Source organism: Ammospiza caudacuta, chromosome 1 (assembly GCF_027887145.1).
Source record: "Ammospiza caudacuta isolate bAmmCau1 chromosome 1, bAmmCau1.pri, whole genome shotgun sequence".
NCBI lineage: Eukaryota > Metazoa > Chordata > Aves > Passeriformes > Passerellidae > Ammospiza > Ammospiza caudacuta.
In genome coordinates, this window is record NC_080593.1 from 84,597,756 (window position 1) to 84,615,166 (window position 17,411).

The window sequence follows — 17,411 nt, forward strand, 5'->3', positions numbered from 1 at the left end:
AGCTCTACAACTTCAATCAAAGGTGTGACTTTTGTTTCTTTTGTGAATTTAGCTAAACAGATTTTCTCAGCAAAACACCAGTAATCTAAAAATTGCTGAAATATCTAATCTAAAATCTAAATCAAGTGTATAAATTGCAGTAACAATCTACCTTACTCAGAAGATTATGTGTATGAACAAATTCTACTTTAGGTTTTGTATTTGGTCTCTTCTGTGATGTAGATTCTGTAGCAATATACAAGCCTGAACCAATTTCCCAACTTCAGAACACAGAGAAGCACTACTACTTATGTTTATTCATTAGTTTTTAGTGGTTCCAGACACTGGAATTCATTCAATGGGTATGGTTTTGCAGACTGGTATTTGACCTCTTTCTGTTGGTTACTAAGTATTTAGCCTTTTTATTCATACATGTAGCAAGTGTTAACAGCATACTCCAGAACTTGAAGTCCTTAATAAGATTTAACATTTCATGATTTATTTTTCTTTTCACAGGGATAACGCTCTACAGCCAACCATATGGAGGAGCCTTGTTGGATGAGGACAAAATGTGAGCAAACTCTTAAAATGTTTCACAGCAGCAATCAGCAGACAATCAAAACTATCAATTAAATAAGAATATATGTTTCCTGGAATAGATGCTGTGAATTGAAAGACACAATTCAGTTTTACTGAGTGAATAATTTTTTATTAAATGTCTGTAAAGTCCACTGTTTATACCAAAAATAGTTGCAGTATTTTGTAAAGAAAAATACTGAATTTATGCTGATTGTGTCATAAGTTTTAAACAGAGTAACTGTTTCAAATGATTTTGAGGGTTTAAATTATAGTTTTCTTTAAAGGGGAAATATTTGCATAAGCTTCTCTTTACAACTCAGACACATGCTGTGCTCTGTAACTCACCTATAGTTTCGTAACTTAACACATCTTGTTCCTGTTCTTTAATTAGATGTTGATAGTGAAGAGACGTTGTGTCCCTGCTCATTGCAGGGTGTTAGAATGTAGATGATCTTTAAAGTCCCTTCCAACCCATTCTGTGATTCTATGGTGTTTGCAATCAGGATTAAAGTCCTAATGTCTAGTGTTGTGGTGAGAGGTTGGCCTGCAAAATGCTAGCATTTGAGGGGTTTTCCCCCATTGTGTTTTCATTGCACTATTTTGCTTTTTACCCTAGAATGGAGAATGTTCGTCAGTGTGGGGTAGCGCTGTGCATCATGCTGGGATTCTCCATCCTCACTGCATCCATTGGAACTGCCATAGTGAGGGACAGAGTATCTGGGACAAAACGCTTGCAACACATCACAGGCCTGGGTTACAAAACTTACTGGCTTGCTAACTTCTGCTGTGACATGGTATGTATTGTGTGAGGCAGCATGTGCTCGGCTGTGCACTTTATCCTAGTTTCCTATAAATGAGTTAAAGGAGTTATGATCACAAGATAATGAATGAGATTTGAATTGTGCAGTGACAGCTCCATTCTGACATGCTAACAAACATTAAGCCACCATTCCTACTTTAATGTGCACAGGGATTGTGTTCCTTGCTTCCCAACGTTGAATTGTAAATGATTTGCTAGCTTTAGCTATGTGCACTATTTTACAAATAAAAGGAAATTGGCTAATCAGCCTAGACAGAATCTTCCACATAGCAGCTCATAGCAGGAATTTCTATGCTTTGAATTTTGCCATGCACTGGCAAACCAGACAAATTAGTGGAGAAAACTGAATACAGTAGTCAGCCACTTTAAGGCATAATTGTGTTATGTGTTGTTGTGGATAATATGATAGATACTTATGATTAGTTCCTTTTATTTGTGTCAAACACTGGAAGAGGCAGCTCAAGGAAGTGGTGGAGTCACCATCCCTGGAGGTATTTAAAAGCCATGTAGATAAGGCGCTGAGGGACATGATTTAGCGGTGGATTTGGCAGTGCTGGATTAATGGCTGGACCTGATGTTCTTAAGGTCCTTTCCAACATTTAGGTTGGATTTTATGAACCCTGGTCAGGAACAGAAATTTTTGGAACACCTTGTTTTCATTTAGACTGTTCTAATTCTGAAACATTAGATCTTCACCCATCCATGCTTGAAATCAGAATTTTCACACTGGAGCAATCTTGTGGTAAGAGCACATTTTTCCAAGTGTTATTTACTTGGGCAGTCAGTCTTGGTATTTCTTTTTGCTGCTTCTTCAGATAAGAAGGCTTGGTTAAAAACAGTCCTTCATCATTCACTTTCTCCTTGTGAGCAAAGTCAACTCCTCATTATTTTCTGCCAATCTCTCAAAATGTTCTCACAAATTCAACACAGTACTGCATGATCAATCATGATGTGGGAAAGAATAGACACTGCTTTAAATGCTAATTGTGCCACAGATCATTTAGGGACACTGAACACATGAATATACGAACTGTCAAATTTTAAATCCCTCTACGTATTTTAAATATTACTGGCTGTGTCCTGTATTACTGGTAGCACAATCTTTACTAGGCCTGCAGAAGTATTTGATTTATGATATTGCTCTCATGAGAATCAGGCTGTTCTTACTGTATTTATAGGCATGAATGGTATTCATTACTATGTTCAACAAATGGAAAAATGTAAGTGCTAGGAAAATTCGAAGAGAAATAAAGACATTTTGTTCAGATTAAGCTTGTGTCACTAGAGGGGCAAAATAAAAGCTGTTTTGTTGTACATGCACAACTTCTGTAATATACCATGATTTCAGGGTAAGATTTCCAAATGAATTTGATTTTAAAGTTATTGAGTTATTTCTCGACAGAAGCCCCAGGTCTATTGAAAAGTACTGGGACTCAAATGCATTGTGACTTCTCTAAAATATTTTTAAACAGCTTCAGGATAACTGAAACATATATCTATGGGTGGTATGCTATGATACTTGTATATAGCAAAGAAAAGCTACACTGTGAATGACAACATTGCATCCATCTACATTTTACTCCATTGCCCTTCTCTTAAAAAAAATGTATGTTTTCCCAGTAGCAAAGACATGATGGCCTCTGGTTTAATTTGGAACAGGTTTTCCCTGTACTTCGGTATGAAAGTATAATTTTTGCAGCATGTTGTTCTTCTACACTGAATATTTAGGTAGACCTTGATTTGTTGCCTCTATTGCAGTAGTATCTCAGAATCTCAGTTCTATTAGGTTAAAGCTATAAAGCTAATATTACATAAGCAGAAATGGAGGCAGTCAGCACCTAGTGAGCTCAGGTTCAGTGCACAGAGCAGGAAGACACTGAAAATGGAGCTGAGCACAGATCTTCACATCCTGACATTGCTATTTGCAAGCAGAATCCCTCTCTCTTAAATACTTGGATATGAATCTTCTGTACCAATCCCACCTTGTCACCCCTAAGTATTGGTCACCATTATGTCAAGAGATTAAAGAGAGAAACTGTTTTCCCTGTTGCCTAGTGGCTGTAATGCTTTTACATATTTTTAACATTCCAAATAAAATATGTAATTTGCTTCATCAGCACACATGGTCCTTCATTAAAATCTCTTTTAAAATTGCATCATTATTATTCTCCCACATGAATGCAGCACCAATCAGTAAAACTGCTGTTTCTGAAACCAAGCTTCTGTATTCACAGTGTAATTTGATGTTTTGGAGCAATGGCCCCACATGGACTCATTATCTGGAAGAGTCAGCTTGTTAAATGGATGTATTGAAAAGGTCAATAAAAATAGGATTAAAGGGGATATTCTGTAGTCAGATTTTATCTTGTCAGGTTGTTTCATGTGTAGGGGGCAGTTTCATAGCAAGTGCAGACTATCAAATCTCCAAGCTCTTCTGCCTATTTCCTCCTAATTTATAGTATAATTGTACTGAAAGTATGGAGAAGTTAATTTGTAAAACCCTCCTATGCAATTTAGGCAAGACCAGTAAGAGATGCTCACCTGCTCAATTTTTTTTTTCCTTCTGTTTCTAGGTGTTTTACATGATTCCAGTCACCCTGTGTGTTGGTGTTATTAGTGCCTTCCAGCTATCAGCCTTCACTTTCCGAAAGAACTTGGCAGCCACAGTTCTCCTGCTGATACTCTTTGGGTATGTGATTGGAAATGCTACTATGGAATTACAGGTTCCAAGAAACAAACATAAATCTTTAGATGTAGCTTGCACCTGCTGCTGGATGCATGGTTTTCTGTCTTTGTAGCTGATTATGATTCACCAGAGCACAGTGAGAAAACAGACTGAAACTTGAGTTTGAAAATTAAACAAAAAAGGTGGAGGGAGATTTATTCACACATTAAAAAAAAAAAAAAAAAAAAAAAAAAGGGAGTGCAACTATCTTAGAAGATACTAAGCCTGTATAACAGTAGTTTACTGTTAGAAATTGATTGTATATTATCTTCCAGAAAATGAGGGAATATTAACATAGGTCAGAATTTCAGTGCTTAGCTGTGCAGACTATCATCAAGAAAGTAAGAAACAGCTTTTATTAAAGCTCTAACCATTTTCTGTAATTCTACATAGCTCCAAGAATTTACATTTCCAATGAGAAGTCTGTCCAATGTGAAGTACTGAGGTGGATAGTTTTGTCTCCCAATAGAACTGTGAGAGAGGAAAGTTCTACCATGCTCTCTTTCTTAGTTTAACATGAAAAACAACAGAAAAAAACCCCAAAACCAAAAGCAAACCTACCAAAAAACCACAAAACCCAAAACCAACAACAAAAAAACCCAACCAAACAAAAAAACCCAGAAAAAAACCAAAAAACCCTAAAGCAACAAACAGAGAAAAAAAAACCAAAACAAAACAAAAAACAACCAAAAGCAATTCTGTAATAGAAGGTTAAAATAACTGGTTCAATAAAGAATTGATGTTTCTATAAAAGTAAGTCTGTTCAGCCCTGGGATCAATTATATTAATAGTGTGTTCTGTTGTGTCACTTGAGGGGCAGAATGAAAGTTGTTTTGCTGTACATGTACAGCTTCTGTAATACACCACGATTTCAGGGTAAGATTTCTGACAGAGTTTGATTTTGAAGTTATTTATTTATACAAAGACAGAAGCCCCAGGTCTGTTGAAACATACTGGGACTCAACTCATAGTGGGACTCATAACTCTTCCCATGTGCTGACTAAGGTGATGTTAGAAATGCTGAACATTAATTGTTAAAGGAAAAGGCTTCTGAGAATTTTATTACTTATTTCAAGCAACTAATTGTTGCTACCCTTATAAGGGAGAGTGCATATCTTACAAGACAGGTGTTTAGATAATGAAATATAGATACAAGAATGGTAGGCAAGGAAAGAAGAAAGGACCTTCTACAAGATCAGGTCATGTTCTATTCCAGGAAGACTCTCAGATAAACCCTTCAAAAAACCCCAAATTTACTATATTGCTCCTTGAAAACTGTTTTCAAGGTTTTGTGCCTCCAGCAACTCATTTTTTAGAAACTGTTCAGGTATCCTCAAATCTGGATGTTTTCTTGAAAATTCTAGCCAAAGTTTATTCAGAACCATAATTCATAATTGTCCTTCATCAAACACCTTTTGCAAACCAAAACAAGCCAAGTCCTCTCTTGTAAAACCTTAAAACCTCCAAATTCCTTGCATAATTCTATTTATCATTTTTCCTTATAATTGGGCTCCTATTTCCTGGATGTGAATAGCCAAACTAGCATGAACTATTCTAGAGGTCATGATGCTAGGATTTTGTAAATAACTTGTATGAAACATCCAAAGTTCATAATTTCCTCATCTCTGTATCTTTCTTGTGTACCACTCTCACTTCCTTCCTTCTGCACTTACATCAAGTGATTCCTTCAAGTTAAGGGTGCAAATTCTAACCAATCTTAGTGCAAAGATTTCACACTATGAATAATAAAAAAAAGGTGAATTCTCACACCTTTTTTTTTATTAGCTTTACAACCACTGAGTCCTTCTTGTGATCCAGTTGCTGTCATATTAGCCAGGCATAGGCTTCTATAGAAACCCTAGCCAAGTAGCAATTGAAGCACACAGTACAGAGCTGTAGGTCTACTGAAGTATTTTCAGGGTTTTTCCTGGGGTGCCATGGGTTTTGGCCCTGCCCACAGTGTACTATCAAGTGCCAGTTATATTGGCATTGTTTTAACCAAAGGGTTGAGTTAAACTTTGAATATTTCAGAAAAAAAAAGGTCAATGAATGAAAATGGGTCTTATTTTGTTGACTGCAGATGCAGCTTAATCAGCTCAATATAATCCCTCCTGTACTGTTCAGCTTTGGCTGACATAACAGATGTTGCAGTGATTTTTAACAAGAAAATCTGTGTATTCACTGTGTATTAACATATATTAAAGATCCAATAGCTGTCTGTAAGTTTAACGTGTCTCAAGGACATTGATAAACTTCACAGTTTCCACTCTTCCTAATCTACCCTTTATTCAGCCTAACTACACCAAAAATATGATGAAGCCTATTGTGGCCATTTTATTCTTCCCCAGTACTGGCATATAATACTCTTTCATCTGCATGCCATCACCATCTGTGTTTTTTTCCTTTAAAATTTTATTTTCTAATCTAGAACAAAGATAAAAATAGCCCAGTTATATACAAAAAAGTTAAAGAGAAGAGGGTGTGTCCAAAAGAATAATCAAGTTTCTTAGTGTGCTACTTTAAAAGTGACCTCCTTTAAAAATAAAACTAAACTGCATCTTTTTCTCTTTTAGATGATTGCAGAGGTGTTTTCTAGTCTAAATGCTTAAGCAGTCCAAACTGTTCTGTCTTTTATACTTAGAAAATACTAAATTGCAACTGCAGCTGAGGGAAGAGAAAGAGGACAGAAATGTAGGTGTAACTGGCCCCAAATTTAAAGACTGCATTTGAACATCATATAACTTTTGGAGTCTGAAAGTCTTACTAGTTTCTTAGCAGTTATAAGCAAAAAAATCAAATTTTGCTTTCATTTACAGCAGAGCAGCAACACTGTAAATCATGTCTATTTCCTGAGCTGTTTCCAAGGATGGACTTGTATTTATGACATTGTTATTCTGAGAACAATGATTTTGGTATGCGCATCAAGGGAAGAAAAGATTGTGTGATTAAGACTGGAGAAAGGATGCTGAAAAGTATAGTGGGAACTTGAATACTTACAATTTCATTTGAGACCCAAACATTGAGTCATTTAACCTTTATCTTCCTGTAAACTGAAGATAACATTATATTACTTCCCAGCAGAGTTTGCAAGTCTGTTTTTTAAGGTAAAGGATTTTGGCATTCTTCAATGCAAAAGATTCATCTATAAAGTACAGAATACTGAATTCAAGAGGGAATGACTTAGTTTAGTATTTAAAGTCCTTTAATAAAATGACTTTTATGACTTAGTTTAGTAATCTAAACTATACTTTAGGGCAATGAAGAAGTGAATTCACAGACTTTTGGCTAGTTGCTCTTGCACTGAGCTCACTATTAAAGCAGTTACATATAATATTATACAGGAAGTATTTATATATACGCTACATATATACTTATTGTTGTACGATAGTGTATGCTGATACATATGCTCCTGCAGTCTGTATACTGCTTTTTTGACAGATATATCTTGCACTAAGTTGAATGGAAAATAAATTTTCTTTACATGGCATGCATGTGCTGATTGCCTAGACCTTATTTTAATCTTATTTTAAAGAGATTATAAACATCTCTTTATAAATAAAAAACATGTACGTGCTCCATTCTGAATAGGCATAATTTGATTTGTCATGGTGGATGTGCCTTCCTCCTTCCTTTAAACATTCTCATTGAAGATGATGTAACCATGGACATGCTGTCTTATCCTCATAGTGTTATGGACTCATTTTTGACAGCTATTACTCTACTGACAACCTGCTTAAGGTAATAACATGGTCTGTAGGATTTTTCAGTTCTCACATATCACCAGCACAAATACTAGTTCCAGTTTGAAAATTATTGGGTTTTTATTTATTTTTCTTTGCTTTCTTTTCTCACTACCTCGTTTTTCTTTTTTTTTTTTTTTTTTTTTTTTTTTTATTTTCTATGAAAGCCTCTCAGAAAAGATTGTGGCTCAGCATCCACAATTTATGCTTTAAATATTTGATTTTATTCTATATCTGTGTAAGAGGCTTGATAAGGTGCATGGATTTGCAGTCATTCAGAAATTAGGATTGCAAGCTTTCTGGAACAGTCAAAGTAAATATCTACAGCTGATACACACACAAATGGATCATATGTGCACATAACATGGCAGTAAATATGTGTACATCTATGGAAGTATAAGCCAATTTTTAAAATAATATGTACCCCAAATTGGTCCCTTTTTTAAATCACTTGTTCTGAAGAGCTGTTCGCCTGTCTTAAAAATAAGGAACAAAAATTGTGATTTTTTTCTAGTATGATAACTGACTTTTTTGGGGGCAAAAACATAACTTATTTGTGACAATTTTGTTTCTTTAAAAGCATAACTTATTTGTGACAGTTTTTTTTCTTTTAACTTTCAGATATGCAACTTTACCTTGGATGTATCTTGCATCCAGATTCTTCTCCAGTTCAGATGTAGCTTTTATTTCCTATATCTCCTTAAATTTTGTGTTTGGCCTGTGTACCATGCTGGTGACTCTCTTGCCTCGCTTGTTAGCTATAATTTCCAAAGTGCAGGTCAGTATCAAATCTTTGGTTTACCTTTTTCAAAACTGACATGTATACACACAGATAAAGGCATATATATATTTGGGAATGTTCGTGTGTGTTTATATATTTATACAGATAAGATTTCTCCTGAAGAAAAACATACGGTTCTTATATATTCATGATTTTTCTGTATTGATTGTTACCATCTTGAATTTTAACTTGTATATAACCCAAAAAAGCATGCTGTAATAATGAAAAAACAGTGTTAATTGAAACTTTGACATTTTCTAGACCATTAAGTTGTAATTGGCACATAATGGGAGCTGTTCTGGTCGATTAAATAGATTATATGCATTGTAAAATGTGTTTGAATAATATTGACATAAGAGATAAGCTGCATATTCCTAGGATCACTAATGAAATGTATGAATAGTAATTTATACAGCACATTCTCACTCCATATATATGTTTTTAATTAGTCATAACAGTATTTAAACAACTTGATGGAAAGGACTTCCAGAATGAGTATGACTCTATTCATGTACAGGTCAAAAATTTGATGTTTAAAGTCAAATCTGGATAATCTGTCATGCAAGTGTGTAAGCAAATTCAGTAATCACTTGGGTATAAGTTCGTGATTTAAATTTGATATTATTCAAATATAGAAATGTTAAGGAAATAGAAGAATCATGGTTACATGTGTTTTGATGCTGTCTATGAACTTTAACTGATCAGAATGCCATGGCTGTAGAAAGTCTAAAATGCAATATTATATAACCCTGAACCCTAAAATAGTTCATAATACGTTCACTTTAGAATTCAGTTTACCATGAGTGAGATTTGAATGCAGTATCCAGTTTTGCAAGTCTGCTCATTAGGCTGTTGGAGGAAACTAATTTTTTTCTCTTTTGTCTTTATTCTCCTTCATCCTTCCCGTGTCTTAATACAGAGTTTTCAGAACATCTACAATATCCTCAAATGGGCATTCATCATATTCCCACAATTCTGCCTAGGCCAGGGCTTAATAGAGCTTTCATACAATCAGATCAAGTTTGACCTGACCAGGAACTTTGGAATAGATTCTTACGTGAGCCCCTTTGAGATGGACTTCCTGGGCTGGATCTTTGTGGCAATGTCCCTCCAGGGAACACTACTACTTCTGTTACGTCTTTTCCTTCATTGGGATCTCCTCTGGAAATCAAGGTTTGTTATCATTTGTATTCTGCCACAGTGGGCACTGAACTAATTTTCGGAGAAAGAAAATGGTGTGATCCTTTGAACAACTGAAGATAAATACTTCTGATAACATGGTGTACCTGAATTAATGTAAACTACAGAAAAAATACAAGTAGTAGTTTTTCCCTTGAGTTCTGATGAGAATTGGTCACCAAGTGCTAAGGGATTACAACCAGGAAAATAAGAGTTATACAGAATGCAGCAAATTATGACCAATTTTCCATGTATCACTCATTATCATCCTCTGCTGTAGGGGTCATTGCTCAGTTAACAGCATGGACAGCCCTTCAGAAGATGTTGATGTGGAAATGGAGCGACAGAGACTCTTTGGTGGAAGAACTGGTAATGATGTTCTACTTCTGTACAACCTCAGGAAGTGTTATGGAGGTTTCAGTAAGAAGAACACAGCTGTGGAAAACATAAGCTTGGGCATACCAAGGGGAGAGGTAAAGGAGTCTTTCTTTTTCCCCTTTTATAAAGTAACACTTTATTCTGAGCAATTGTTGAGACATATTCAGTGTGTCTACAGTGAAGGGCCAGTAGATAGCAGCAGAAAAAATTCAGTTGATTCAGTTGCAGTAATTTCTGAAAATTGGAAAATTGCAAACTGGATAAAAGAAGAAACTCTGGTGGTGCTGAAGAAGAACTGTTCGTTTATTTTTTAGTTAAACATTCATCAGAGTCTTAATTTTTTACTTCTTGCTTATCTTTACCAAATTACTCTACTTTAAGGTAACATAAGTAATGTAGCATAGCAGTTTAGTGTTCAAAGAGAAAACAGAATACCCAACTCAATAGCAAACTATGGACTGCATCCTGAATTTGTTACCATAGCACATTTTTGGTTCCCATGCTGAAATCATCACAGTGTTAGCATTCAGAAACACTTATCACGAGAGTGATTATATGCAGGTGCTTTTATTGAAGAGCTCTGGGTGTCAGAGGTACAAACCCAAATCTGACCCCAACATGGGTTTGGGATGAACATGGTTTATATTCTATCTTTATATAACTTTCATGTTAATTATTAAACTTATATTGTTCTATTGTATACATAGATTTCATCCAAGCATAGGCTCCTCATGGTCCCCCTCAAACTTCTAACGTAGTTTCTCATGATTCTTCTTACGATTAAACAATAATTATACTTAATTACTAAACAATCATCACATCTAACAATTATATCATTTATCATATACTGCTTACGCAGGTGCAGTTTCACATGATCCGGCAAACACAAAGCCTAACATTTTCAGAGTCTATTTTTAACATTTTTCCAGGGCTCCACTAGATCTAGCTTCTTTCTAATTCCCCGAATTTTATGATTTTAAAACCTTTTACTATCAACAGTACCTTTGAATATAACATATACAAATAAACTATTTCAATAAATCAAAATTTAGTGCTGAGCAAGTTTGTGTTTGGGGGCTTTATTCATTATTTGGATGGTTTGGGGAATTGCAGATATTAATTTGTAAACTACTGAGAAAGAAAATTCTTTTCTTGGTTGCTAATATGAAATTGGAAAATCTGAGAAACTTGCACATGGCAGTACAGGTGCAGTGATGTTCCTGCTACTTACTGATTAGCTGTTGGGTAACTGAGGTAACCAGGAGGATATTATTGTTGATTAAAAGCCTATAAATCAATAAGAAAGTTCACAAAAAAAAGTATTTATAAATCATAAAGGGCTATGTGTAGACTTAATATGAATCCTATCCTAGCTTAAGCAATAAGTTATTTCAGCTAGGGGCCTGAAATAAGTGTTCAAAATGTGTGTGTCTCTTGGATGTTAGATATTCAGTCGTACAGAGTGAAGCAGCTCATGACAAGCTCAGAAATATTCACTCTATGGACTGATACCCAGAGTTTGGAAGCAATTCCTAAAATCCTCCTGTTCAAACGTAGCATTTACTAATAATATGGATAAATAATGGTTTGGATTGTTGGGCAGGGTTTAAAGAGGAGGGCTAGAATGCTAAATAAGTCACTTTTGGTAATTAGCACACACATTATACCCATATATAGTTTCTTACAGACATATAATAGGAAACATGGAAAGGGGAGAAATTTGAAGAAGTAATATTTATTTTTTCAATATAGCATATTGATTTTTTTTCCCCAATATCTGTGACAGTGTTTTGGACTCCTGGGAACAAATGGAGCTGGGAAAAGCACAACATTTAAGATGCTGACCGGAGACATCATCCCATCTGCAGGACGTGCTGTTATCAGGACTCCTACTGGGTAAATAACACAGGGTTTGATCAGAATAGTGCTAATTGATAATGCACATGATCAAAGACTCAGCATGTCTTCAGTCTTTTATACTGTACTCTAGGGACCCATTTTGTTCTCTTTTAAATGTATATTGCTTTGTTGCTGTTAAATCTCTGTGGAAAAGCTTTTTAGCATTATTTAATTCTGTTTGACAGCTGTGTTAATTGAGAATAAACTTGTCTACTAGCAAAAAAGAAACTCTAAGAAAGCTTAATATACATCCTTTTAAAACTTTTAAAAAAAGCTTAACATATGTTAAAATGCATGGACATATATCCCCCTACAAGTTCTGCACTGAGAGTTTTCCAGGCTTAGGTAGATGAGCAGTGCTTCAAGTGGGTAATTTTAAAATATTTTCTTACACTAATGAGTCATTAATTAATTACTTGATCAATATGCTATGTATTAGGATAAGAGGTAGTGTTGGTGAGATTTATCATTCTGATGGACTGATAAAAGAATAATGGACTTTAGGTCAGATGTAAACAATAATTTTAATTTTTCTCAGCAAAATTGAAGGGAAAAGAAAGTTATTTTTTTCAGTCAGTAGTAAATATGTATATACACATACGTAAATGTCTTTTGGGCTCTTTTCTTTTCCTAAATAATGTACATTTCAAAATCTTTTTTGGACAAGGATAGGTCAAGTGTTTCATTAAGAAATTTCTAAAAGAAGAATTTTTGAATTTTCAAAATGGCAAGTTACATTTGTTTGGCCTAGAAATCAAATACTTTCATAGGTCAGTGTTTCCTTACTTCTTTACAGAGATAATGATCATCAGATTTAACTTCAAAGATAAGAAGCTTCAGTCATTTCAAAATTCAGTTTTCTGGAAAATTTGCACTTTTGAAATGGACAATATCACCAATATATAACATAATTTTAATTCAAAGTGTTTTCTCATTATCTGTTATAGCAAATCACACAAAATGTAGATCATAAAGCAGAAATGATTTTTAAAAAACGGATTTTGAAAAAAGTATTCTTAAGAGAAGAAGTGGTGTGAGTGAGACTTTAAAACGGTTAGAGAGACTTTTAGATGGTTGTTTTCACTTATAATTTTCCAGAATTTTTTTTAAATAATTTTTTTTCTTAAACAGAAGACAGAATTTTTCAGATCTTGATCAAAATTTAAAATAAGAGAAATGATTAAAAATTGAATAAAAATCAACATTTGTTATTCTTTGGAACTGATGAATGGCATTTTACCTCCTGGTACACAATATGATGGAAGTCAGAAGTTTATAGCATGAGTCTGAAGAGGATTTGAGATTTGGAAAAAGGAAATTATCTGTAATATATATTTTTTAAATAAAATATCTCCATTAGGGCATCAGGACATTTAAGATCCCATGTTTTGTTTTGATTCTGAGCAGTACTTAGCTGTAGATTTTAATAGGGGTTGTCTTGGCTCTTACCTGTGCATTCATGGGTCACATATGACTATCCCTGTGCAATGTTGTTGCAGATCTGGATTTGGGCAAACGATTTGATCTGGTGGGAAAATTGCAAAATTTTAACATCCGCTTGAAAGCAAATATACAGTTATAAGAATGCAATTCATTATTATATATATTGACACTTACAGTATGTTTGCTGACTGCTACATGTTTTTTTAGAACCCCCAAAAATAATTTTAAAAAATTACAAAACATTTCACTAGTGCCTAGATTCTTTTTATCAGTTGTGTTGCTATGTACCTGTGGTTAAATGGCTAAAAATGCTTCTGAGGTCAACTAGCCAGCTACTGGCTTTTGACAATAGGCTAAATGCTGTCCCCGGACACCGCGTGTGTCACTTTCATTTCCCATATTGTGTTTTATAAATCCAACATGAAAGCATATATTAAGATGCAATTTTATTTACCATATACTAAAACATAGGTAATGAAATTTGACACGCTTTAGGAGGCTTGAGAGAAAGCCTTAGACAATTGAATTTCTGTGTCCAAAATACTCTTGACAACATTAATTATTGCCTTGTATTATGGTGGTGTCAATCGAGTTTATGGATTTTTTGTGTTTGCAGGGGCTGAAGTGAGTGTAAATCCCATATTCCCAAGATTTCAAAACTTAATGCTAATTCAAGAAGGCAACCTTAAGTAAGAGCTGCTATTACACAGTAGCTGAACTTAGAGAAACAAATTATTTGAGACTGTGAGAAGAAATTTATGTCCCTCCTGACTTTGTTCCTTGCTTCATTATTTTGGAAACTGCTGTTGAGCAGATCATGGTGCATTGTGTTGCTGTACTCCTGAAAATCACTTAAGAGGCAAGTTTGCTGGCTCTTCTAGAGGTGAGATGGTAACCACAACAGGTCTGGAGAGCCATTCCTCAGCAGCTAAGAATGACCAAAATGACTATTTGCAGGGAATTTTAGGTGGATTTATTTTCATTTATGTCTCAGATAAATGAAGGAAAGTATGGTAAGAAGGCTTGTCCTTTTTTTGCTCTGGTAGTGTACTCAGAAGCCTGCTGCTCCTGGCACAGAGACTACAGTCAGCAGAAGAAAGCAGCTGCTGATCACAGCTGCAAAACATTCCTTGTTCAGCAGAATTAAGTTTTTGTTTAAAATTTACATCATGAAGGAGATTTGATAAAAAAAATTATCTCTGATACCTATTCCTGATGAATAATAGAGCTTAGATGTAGATCCCACCTCTTTTGGGTTTGATGGGAAGGAATACATCTTTTGTCCTCTGTTACTACGAGAGGATGAGACATTGTACTTCGATGGATCCTTCAAAGAATCATAACATGGTTTGGGTTGGAAAGGACCTTTAAGGTCATGTAGTTCCAACCCCCCTCCCTGGGCAGGGACACTCTCCACTCGACCCGTTTAATCATAGCTACATCTAACCTTGAACACTTCCAGGGATGCGGCATCCATGGCTTCCCAGGGCAACCTGTTCCTGTGACTCACCATCCTCATAGTAAAGAATTTCTTCCTAACATCTAATCTAACCTCACCTTGATGATGTATTCTTCATGATCAAATAATTAAATGAGTATGTAAAATAACTATTATAAACATTGGAGAACGTAACTAATTTTATTCCGTGTAGAAAATCCCTAATTCATAACAGATTCCATTTCCTTGAACAACTATGCTTCAAAGTTTTTGGTTTAAAAAGAAATTAAAAAACAAAGAAACCAAACAAAAAACCAAACAAATCCATGCATGCCTTTTCCTGCTTGATACAGAATTTGAAATGAAGTCAGGAGTGTCTTTTTGAGGCAGGTGCATTGATAATGACCTTGAATTTTATTAGACAGCAGTTGCACCTTGGAACAACATGAACTCTAGAAATGGAAGATGGGATTTTCCAAAGGTATAAGTTGAACACAAAGAAGAATTTTTGAAAGGTCCACCTAGAACATCTTAAAAGTGCAGGGGTTTATAGAGAAAGAACCTCAAACACCAATAATCAACTTGTATTCAAGGAGCTTCTGCTACAGTCTCAAAGAAATTTTTAAAATAATCTTCTGAGAAATAATTTCCTTTTTAACAGGACATAAGAGCAGATTCACAACATCTTCAAGTACTTTTAAAGATTTGTTGTCCGCTAGGTTGGTTGTTTGCTGAATGCTTAATACCACCAAAAAAAAAAGCTTATTCCTAAGAATCTGAGAGAGATCTATGTCTGTTTTCATAACAAAAGCTAATAAAATCCATAGAAGATAGGTATTATGTATGTTAATTTTCAGTATCACGGGGATTCATAAGTCAGAGCGTCATTAAGTGGGAATATTTGTGAAAAACTAAAGCCAACTTCATCTTTTCTGAAAATTGGTTTTTACAGGACTTCTTTGGTGGGGAAATGATTTTGGGGGAGGGAAAGCTTCTGATCTGTTTTAATTGGGGTTTTCTCTTTTTTACACACTACAAATTAAGTAGATATTTTAAATGCACTGTATGCCTGAACTGTGTATCTTGCAATTTGTGTGACCAGCACACATTTATAACATACAAGCTGAGCAGTCTACAAAAACCCTGTTTTTTTCTAGTTTTCATATACCTCTGCAGAAAATGTTTTAGGCTACTTATATAACCTTTGTAGGACCATTCTAGTTGTTAGTCTTATGTGATTAAAATAGTCAGAGAAGTAATAGGAATTTATGACCAACCACAGCCAATCATGTGAATATAATGCCTTTCACAGGGGATTTTACTTTTTAATTGTTTTGTGTACCTCATTAATATCACTGTTATCAGTGACATATCTGTGCAAAAGAAAGAGAAAAGTAGTTAGCTCCCAGAGAGTGTGTCTCCATATTAGGGATATTTGCCCCCTCAATATTGAAGAGTGACAAAGAAATGAGCAGCATTGAAACAGTTAGTTCAGAAGGCTTGGAAACAAAATAATGATAGCAAAGTATCAGGAGTACCTCTCATAAAGGGTGAAAATATCAAAAGTAAAACCAATAATTACTAGAAAATAGAATATTTGAATAAGGTTTGTTTACTTGTACTTAGAAAGTATGGTTGTATAAGACATTAAGAGACCAACAGGCTTTTAAAGAGTTGCAAAGCTTAAATATGTTTAATAATTAACTGCATGATCTGCCTGACAATTAGAGGAGTTCTTTGTGTTCTCTGTAGCACAGCTGTTGCTCTACAAGAGTAAAAATGGACTAAAATTATCTCATGCTTGGCTCTACTGCCATAACTAGATTGTCAGCAGTGTAGGAGCTGTCTAAATGAAAGGTAGTGAATGAAACTGTAAACATTTTTGTCGTTACATTTTTGTTAAACAGCTTGAAGAAGTAAGGTCTGCATTGAATATGTACAAAGAAAAGCTGACACTTAACAAAGTGTTATAACAAAAGAGAACAAAATGAGTCTTCATAGCCTTTGAATGTCTGCTGGGCTAATGTATCAGCAGATACTGTACATTTGCTTTTTTGTGTTCGTGTGTTCTTTGGCCAAGCTTTGTTTTCTTCCCCTTTCTATACTTGTGTTTAAACCCTCCTTAGTGACACTGTCATAAAGGCTCTCTAAAGTGAAGAGCACTAAACATAGCTTTGAAGAGAAAATATCAAAATCCTTTTATGTGTCATGGCAAGGTCAATGTAAAATAATGAATTTGTGACTGGTGGTTTGTTTGCCTTTTTGGTGCCCTCTATTTTGCAATCTTTTCTGTTGTACTTTGCTGAATGGAGATGACTTCAAGTTCATACTTAGAGTGTAGTGGGATGCATATGCAAAAAAATAGATAAACCAGGTAACATCTTATTCATAAGTTGCTCCATCAAAGACTGAAGCATTTGGCAGTCTTCGTCGTGTAATTAATTTATCTC

General features: G+C 34.8%; 1 protein-coding gene across 1 annotated transcript in view; it reads left to right on the top strand.

Annotated features, from left to right (window-relative positions):
- ABCA13 (ATP binding cassette subfamily A member 13) overlaps nucleotides 1-17,411 on the top strand; it is a 175,708-nt gene that overhangs the window by 125,331 nt on the left and 32,966 nt on the right. Inside the window, exons 43-49 of the mRNA XM_058813952.1 lie at nucleotides 496-550; nucleotides 1,175-1,352; nucleotides 3,952-4,067; nucleotides 8,465-8,621; nucleotides 9,544-9,797; nucleotides 10,084-10,276; nucleotides 11,968-12,077. Coding sequence (XP_058669935.1) covers nucleotides 496-550; nucleotides 1,175-1,352; nucleotides 3,952-4,067; nucleotides 8,465-8,621; nucleotides 9,544-9,797; nucleotides 10,084-10,276; nucleotides 11,968-12,077 — 1,063 coding nt within the window. The remainder of the gene's footprint in view (nucleotides 1-495; nucleotides 551-1,174; nucleotides 1,353-3,951; nucleotides 4,068-8,464; nucleotides 8,622-9,543; nucleotides 9,798-10,083; nucleotides 10,277-11,967; nucleotides 12,078-17,411) is intronic.